Genomic DNA, 8399 nt, shown 5'->3' with positions numbered 1-8399 from the left:
CTGATATAAAGAAGCTCATTACGCTAATGTGTAACTTTACTAACAATGTTTTGAAACTAATTCTTTGAGTCGCAATTCATTTGATTTTGTTGATTATTCTTTCAGTAGTCATTAACGAAGCGATTTTGTAGAAAAATCTCACCAAGATTTTGCTGTAACTCAACAACAAATTGTACCATCGTAGTTCGGTTAAATTTACAGGTCATTGACTTTGATTTTCTAATGATTAACCATCGTTCACCAATCTGTTGTAGGACTGTTTGATCATTGAAAAATCATTTTTTGGAAAAATTGCATTATCTTTGATACTCTTCGAGATATTGAATCCTAATTCGCACCAATAGATAGCACTCATTGCAGTGTATATTCAGAAAAAAATTATGAAATGCAACAGATTCCTCAGAGAAAACTGTCAAAAAAAGAAATTGAGTTACGCGAAAACAAAAATTGGAAACGTAAATTTGAACGATTTCAATGCTTCCACTCTGATGCAAAAAAAAGAATACAAGTGCATATGAAATTAAGAACAGGAATACGGATAAAATTCAAAGCTTTTTTAGCAAACGGATTTTATTTCTCACCTTCAATTTAACAAAATTTTCTGACAGTCCGTGAAATATGTGATACACTGCGGAAGTTCCTTAAACGGAAAATTCGTTTCTCTTCTTTGTAACCCTCTCGATTATTTGATCCTTCCCACCGTCTTTCTTCTGCTCCGTTTGACCCTTGAGATCACAAGAAGTATCATTGTGAGGGAGTGGGGGTTCGTAGTATTAGTGCATTTTTATAGAAGCACGGCGGTGCATGCATACTCCTACAAAATGATGAAAGGTGGGGTACCGTGAGATACCGTAATGGGTTAAGACTCCCTATAAAAGCTGTGTTCTATTTTTCATTCTTCGCCCGACGAAGTTCTAAGTGATTGGAAAAGTACAAGTCTGTTCATAAATTTTGAAGATAATCAACCTACGGTCTTAGTCTTCAGAAGCTGAGTCAGCTTATACTAGGATGTTTGGAAAAACAACGCTTGTATCGATAATTGTCTTGTGTTTTGCGATGTTGGGGAACTGTACGACTGTTAGTCCATGCACAAAGGGTGAGTTTAACTTACATTATTGTAAATCAAACGAATTTACCTGTAAGTGAAGTTCGATTGTAATTATATGAAGTCTCATTCGAAGGGATTACAATCCTGATATTTACTGGTAGTACCGCTGTTTATGCAGGTTGAGTCACAAGTTTAGAGAGCAATTTGAAAAAATGCGCCATGAGGGTCTGGTGGCGCCCCCACAGATCTGTCGTTTTCATAATTTTTAGAGCCAAAGAAAATAAGAAAAAAAGGGAAAAAATATCGCCTCGGGTGGGTAGAGAAGATATTCATCTTAGGGTGGGTTGTAATCCCTTCGAACGAGACTTCATATAATTACAATCGAACTTCATTTACAGGTAAGTTCGTTTGATTTACAATTATATGTCAGTCTCGTTCTCGGGATTACAATCCTGATGTTTACTGGTAGATGTTCAGAGATTGACATTTTTGAACTTTTTGTTAAAGCGTTGTGTGGCGAATGAAAATTTTTTAAATTTTCATTCGCCAATCAACTATTTAGATATAATTGCCGAATTATTATCACTGTTCTGATCATTATTATTATCACGATTATAATCATATAAGCGTGCAGAAATACATTTGTAAGAATCTCTTGATAATAAACTGAACACAGAATGGAATTTATAGGCGATAAGCATTGGAAAAGATAAAAAGGTAATAGAGAATGTGCATCACACTTTTAATGCCATGATTAATAGAATAGTGACACTAGAAGGTCCATCGAAGAATATGACAGAACCGTCGACTCTTGCGACTAAAATGTGACTTTATGCCTTCAATTTCATTGGAAAAATCGGCCGACTGTCTAATAGTCCTGTAGACTATTTACTATAAATTAAACAAAAATCCACACGGAGAAAATAAAATAGTAAAGATTACTATATCGAAATCTGCACATAGTAAACGTTACCCAAATTTTGTGAGTATTACTATGGGCATAGTAATGGCTACCATGGAACATCGTAATGATTACTCTGGGGCATAGTAAGCTACTCAATGGTAATAGGTACTATGGACACAGCAATAATCACTATGGTAAATAGTAGAGCTCCTTATGCTACGCAACATGTCCTATAACACATAATAAAATTATTCTAAACAATTAAACGCAATCAAGGAATGGAATAACAGTAGATCAATGTTAGACACAGAAATATCATCAGTTGAAAAACGAGGACTTTCTCTTTGTAGGTACCAACGAAAAGAGAAATTACATTCTTGAATGAAATAATCGATTTATTCAGAGAGCTCCCAATAAAGCGTCCAGTAACGCCTAAATTCAAGTTCCAGTTGCATTTTTATTCATATCAAATGAACAGTTCTATAAATATGAACAAATGCTTTCTTCGTAAAAGTAAAAACTTCATTAGTGAGAAATAGAATCATTGTTTAGATGATTCAATTTTTCTTGTTTTGATAATCGTTATCAATTATGTAAGTAAATACTTATCCTAACACAAAAAATTGGAAACTTAAATTTGAACAATTACAAAACTTCCATTCGGAATCAAAAACAAAGCAAAGAGGGAAATAAATGATGAACAGTAGGGAGACAGTGCGGAAATCTTCCTGTCAGCCATGCTATATTTCCTCGGGGGCTCTATTGGGAACCTCCAGCGACCACTCACTCGAGAGCTCTGTCGGAAACGCATTCCAATTACTGATAACTCCAAGAGGTACGAAGTGACGCCCCTGGTCCCTATGCAAAAGTCGTTCCATGGATCCACTACACAAAAATTAGTCTACGGATCCACAAATTCCCGCAGTATTTGGAGTACTCGTTTCATAGAAGAAGCCCCTCAATCTTCTCCCTACAATACAAGGAGTTCAAGGCGTTGTATGTTTCCACCAGATCGAATTTCCTCCTCTCCTCCTACAGAGATGGAAGTTGAAGCTGCTGCCTCCGCTCTTGGTAACTCAACCTCTTAATTCTTTCGAGAATCTTTGTCGATTTTTTCTGTACATCTTCCAGAAGCGTGATATCATCTACTAGGAAAGGTAACCATCCTTGAGCCATATTCAACCGTAGTTCAATATCAAGGTGTATATCGATTTCAGCAGTTTGGAAGATACTGAGTCGAAAAATACCGGAGATAGTTTTCTTTCCCGACTGCTCCGTTGCTATGAGCAGTCTACTTCAAATAATCCGAGATCAGCGTATCCAGATGAAGTTGGATTTTTCAATACCTCCACCTATCTCTCGTACAGGTACAGGGGCGTCTCCTGCATTTGTCACTTCGATAATTTACCCTACACTCTCCCCCAGGCCTGTTGATCCTCAGAAACATCCTCTCACTCCGCATGCGTTCTCTTTCTTTTTTCCTACCCCATGTGAGACGAAATTTGTAATCTATCTCATGCGGATTCCGTCTTCCTTATCAGTTTCCTCTCCTGCGGAATGATTTACGATTTCCTAATTTTCTTATTATTTTGGCCCCTTCCTGGACTTATTGTGGGAAAGAATGCCTCCACCAGCTTCCCATAGCAACCATAGAACTTATACCAGCGATCCTCAATTCACCTAGCAGGAGGCGAAAGTACGACCCGCGACTCTGGTCACACGTATTTTCAAAGCCGTTCATCAATACCAGTATAGCCCGCTTTCAGCTGACAACGCATGACGTTACTCCTGCTGAACCTCTTTCTCAGAATTATCTTTCACAAATCTTCGTAAAGGAACGTAATACATGCAGAAATCATACCCCAACATCAATAATAGAGTAGAGTGTATCGTAAACTGGAATTATGAGTAGCAAGATTGCTGATTCTTAGAAGAGAAAATTAACGACGTGATTAGTACGATGCGTGATTAATAATCTGCCATTACTACTTCTGACTAACTTCAACGACATTCAGGATTAATTGAAAAATATAATTGTTGTTCATTTCTTTTCTACTTTGCAGGTGGGAGTCTTGACCCTATAAAGTCTATCAATATAACTAACTGTGACGAGCCACCATGCGAACTGAAACGTAATACTGTGGTAACCATTGAGGAGAAGTTTGTACCAGACAAAGATATTGAATCACTCAGCACTTCTGCCTATGCAATATCATTTTTTTTGCGTATTCCATTCTCCAAAGTTAACGGTCGTGACGCATGCGAGTATATTTACGATGCTGAAGGAAATGTTACTGGATGTCCACTGAAAGCAGGAACCGAGTACTATTATAAAAGAGAATTTCGTGTTCTGAAACGTTATCCTGAGGTAAAAATAATCGTTATCTCAACACCTATTTTTATCGTGTTATTTAATTTGAGATTGTTCCGGTGAAGAAGGCTTTTAGAGAATGATATCAACTCTCTAAGGTGAATTTCAGTATTCCCAGTCTACGACAGGCAAAGCAGAATGCCGGCGTTCCCACTCGGGGAGCCTACTATGTCTCTCACCTTAGAGGATTGAGGAAGATTTTTTTTTAATTTTCCAAGTTGCAAAAAGGTTCTACTGAAATTTGTCCTTAAGGAAGAGGAAGAATTTGGTCACAATATAACGAACGGAATATTAAATCTGTACGATTGAGCCCTTCAGAATAATTTTAACCTAATTTTTATTAACATTCCTTCATGCAAGACATTTCCACCTCTTTGCACTGATAGACTGATTCATTCATTCCAAACGAGATTCGTTAACTATTAACGAATGGTAGAGTTGAATAGGACCAAATGAATATTCGTTAGTAGTTAACGAATAAGACCTTGCTTTGTTCACTTTTCAAGTGAACTTACAAAGAGTCAAACAAGGCTACTCAAATGTGCATTTATTAACTATTAACGAATGAACATTTGGTGAGAAAATAAACCCTCGTCTTCAACCAAATCCATTCGTTAACAATAACTCATCCTTCCAATCAGTGTGGGCGCTTTTTGTAAGGATTAACAGTCCTCACTTCATTCCTCTGAGAGTGATTCATTCCGACTTTCACGGAAGATGGTTAATAATTCCTTTCCTTAAACCACTGCGGCACGGAGTTCACGAGAAGTATGAGTGTGAGGAAAGTGGGGAGGTGGATATAGTTAGCGGGAGAAATTCAGTTATTTCACATTTAGTATTCAACGCCATTTGCAAAATGGTTTGGTGATGATTGGTATAACCTTAGAATTCCAATATCTTCAAAGGTACTATTTTGATGCAAAACGTATAAGTCATGGGGTCTTGCGTCCACTATTCTTGTGGTCCTTTGTTATTATATCTATCAGTTTTTTATAATTTCTAATTGATATAAGGTGTTTCTTCCTCAACTCCTTTGTACCTTTTTACGACAATAAAGTTGAAAATAAAATTATGCAAGTGCACCCTCATGATGAAGATATCAAGGCTCCTCTCAGTGAGGTGACTAAGTTCATAAAGGGACCAACAGGGGTTGGAGAAGAATTCAATCCTCACCAACTCTTGGCGTGACTCCGAACTCACGACGAGGACGTGCTTGGTGCGAACAGTCTCAAAAAGAAAATATAAAAAATCGATTGATTATGTATATTCGAATTTAATCGATGGGCCTTTGGGGTTGGGCTACCATTGACCGTCAAATGATTTTCAATCACTCCCTGCTTTTAGAGTTTAATGATGTTAGGGGAGGGTAGGGCAAAATGGACCACAGGGCAAAGCCGATCCCTAGGGCGAAACTGACCACCGACAGAAAATTGGTTATTTTTTTTTTTCCACAATGAGAGATGTTATGCCGACCGGTATATTCATATTCTGTATTATCCCCGGGCTATTTTCGGTCAAACCTTAGATGATTTTAAGGTACAAATTATATGGAAAGCAGGATGCTATATGCTATCTTTCGACTTTCCGACCCTCTATACGAGGGAAACAATTAAATAATCAACAATGTACAAATTAAAAAATTCGGAGGCATGCGGACTCCGCCTTGCTTTGGGCTTTATTTTTTTTCTTTCCTTTAAATCAGGAACACTGAATGTGTTGAATTAAAAGTGAGTTCCAGAATCATAATCATCACAGCGGTTTTATAGACAAGAAGTGTCGTTGAACCACAATTTGATAAGATTTGCTAATCACCTCAAACCACAAATGGGTTTGAATTTTTGTTTCTGCTTCCATCTGGAAGCAAAAGCTATCAAAAAAATAAAAAAATTATCAATTTTCTGTCAGTGGTTCGTTTTGCCCTAGCCCGATTTTGCCAAATAGGGGATCCATGGTCAATTCAATCTCTCTCTACATAGCACGGGACATGGTATCAATCTGCCACAGATATACTTATTAATTACGCTAATTTTAATTACAGGTGTCGGGTACTGCTGAATGGGCGCTGGTCGAAAACGGCACACCAATCACTTGTTTCCAAGTCGAGTCAAAAATAATTCATTAAAAATATGGTTATATCTGCTATATTTATTCACTTTTGTGTGTGGATGTAGTTAACAATACATGATTGTTAACAACAAACAATACAATTTCTCGTGTACTTGTCAATCATAAATAAATATTAAAATTTCCTTTCAAATCTCGTCAATGACGCTAAGGTAAGGAAGGAGGTCTTAAGCATTATTCTCCAGCCTGATCGAAGGAGGAAATATATACTGCGAAAAAAAATTATTTTTGCCAAATAGCCATTTACTTGAGAGAAGTATTTATTGTTTCAATACCGTATTTCTCCAGTTAAGTTATTTCCAGGCAATCCTCATTAGGTTTCGATTATGTCGATTATATTGCTCTAGAAGATGATCATGTTAGTTATGACCTTAAGTGAACTCCTTCAATACTTATCGACATTGAAAAATTAGTCGATATTCTTCCCTCTAGAAAATTAGAGATTTGGAAACAATGAATAATTATTGGAGTTTATCCAAGGTCATGTGCAGCATAGTCTTCCTCTAGAGCAATATGATTATTATAATTGAAACCTAATCAGGCTCGCCTGGGTATGACTCGATTGTAAAAATACGACTGTGAAAAATTAAATTCTTCTCTCAAGTAAATGGATATTTAGCAAAAATAATTTTTTTTCTCAGTTTACTGTCAACCCTAACGCTGGTTGGAACCACTCGGCTCCCCGACATGATACGATCTTCGCCGAAGGACACACTTCGAATGGTTGATGGATTTATTTGAAAAATACAAAAAAAAACATTGAAAAATGTTGTTCAAGCCAATAAGTTTGAACATTCAACAGTCATACATACCCGAGCTATCGAAGTAATTTTTATAGCCACAAACAGTCGCATGAGTCACACGTATCTACATTCCTGCAACTTGTCGTAAACTATCATTAGCATCCATTATTTTTCAAATGATAAAAACACACCCTCTCATTTATTGTTATTTCCAAGTATTAAATTTATGTTAAAAAAGGCCTCTCAACATCTTCGTCAAAAATCACCTATTACTGATGTGATTCATGATAAAATAAAGTGTACCGGTAACAATCGGAATTTTGTATTCATTTAGTTAATAAGTTTCATCTTGTGCTTTAAACTGGATATAATTCTATGACAACAATCAACAGTTTTGCATATAACTAAATTTCTGCAAAGACTCCTTTGCCATAATTCCAGATTGAACAAAAATTTTATTTGAAACACTAATCGAAATATCTAATAGTATTCAAACAAATTATCACAGTTTCTTTATTAACCAGAAATTATTGAAATTCTATTGAATTATTAAAAATTCTGATCATTGTTTTTCTGTTTTCAATTTTCAATTTTTTTTCACTTCATTTTGTTCCTTCCATTGAAAAAATCAAAGAAAATTTCAGAAATTTGAAGCAAGGAATTTCTGTGTAAAATATGTGAATGCAATAAGTAGAATTGAAAAATCCAATTCTATTGATTTCTCTCGATAACATATTTTATATTGACTATACTTCCCAATCGGATTTCGACTAATCAGAGCGCAGTATTTGAGGCTACCTGACAGTTTTATTTCTGATATTTTCTCCTAGCTTTAGAATATAATATTTCGGAGTAGTTCTTCATTTTTTTTACCTGAATATTTCGCAGTAGCTCCTCATTTTTTCGGCTCATTTCAGATAGAATCTTATATTTTATAGTCTATGCAAATCGGGTTATTCTATTAACATAATTTGTTCCAATCTTCCCCACTCTGCTTGCCAAAATCCGATTGGGAAAAATAATCCGACAAATACCCCTCGAGATTCAAAATTAATCGGGTATTTCCGTCAAGCTCCCCTGCATACAAACCATCGTGCAGAGTTTTGCAGAAAAAGCATTTTTAATTTGCAAAACTTGACACCCTCATTTGTTCGCAACGAAGTTATTGGGAAATAGCCGATAATTTTGAAGCTTTTAGGGTATTAGTAC

General features: G+C 36.0%; 1 protein-coding gene across 1 annotated transcript; it reads left to right on the top strand.

Moving 5' to 3' along the window:
• The first annotated feature begins 1008 nt into the window (after positions 1-1008).
• LOC107035955 (ecdysteroid-regulated 16 kDa protein) lies at positions 1009-6445 on the top strand. Its single transcript, XM_015253623.1, has 3 exons — positions 1009-1096; positions 4016-4320; positions 6362-6445. The coding sequence occupies exons 1-3, from the start codon at positions 1009-1011 to the stop codon at positions 6443-6445; spliced, it is 477 nt and encodes a 158-aa protein (XP_015109109.1).
• The last annotated feature ends 1954 nt before the right edge of the window (positions 6446-8399 follow it).

Source organism: Diachasma alloeum, unplaced genomic scaffold, assembly GCF_001412515.2.
Source record: "Diachasma alloeum isolate Michigan unplaced genomic scaffold, Dall2.0 Dall_scaffold_00203, whole genome shotgun sequence".
Taxonomy (NCBI): domain Eukaryota; kingdom Metazoa; phylum Arthropoda; class Insecta; order Hymenoptera; family Braconidae; genus Diachasma; species Diachasma alloeum.
This window is presented reverse-complemented; position numbering and strand designations above follow the sequence as displayed.

Excerpts from the sequence above, each read along its gene's own strand:
- LOC107035955 (XM_015253623.1), top strand. The coding sequence starts at position 1,009 with ATGTTTGGAAAAACAACGCTTGTATCGATAATTGTCTTGTGTTTTGCG. Across the intron at positions 1,097-4,015 it reads TGTTAGTCCATGCACAAAGG|GTGGGAGTCTTGACCCTATA; the intron begins GTGAGTTTAACT and ends TCTACTTTGCAG. Across the intron at positions 4,321-6,361 it reads TTCTGAAACGTTATCCTGAG|GTGTCGGGTACTGCTGAATG; the intron begins GTAAAAATAATC and ends TTTTAATTACAG.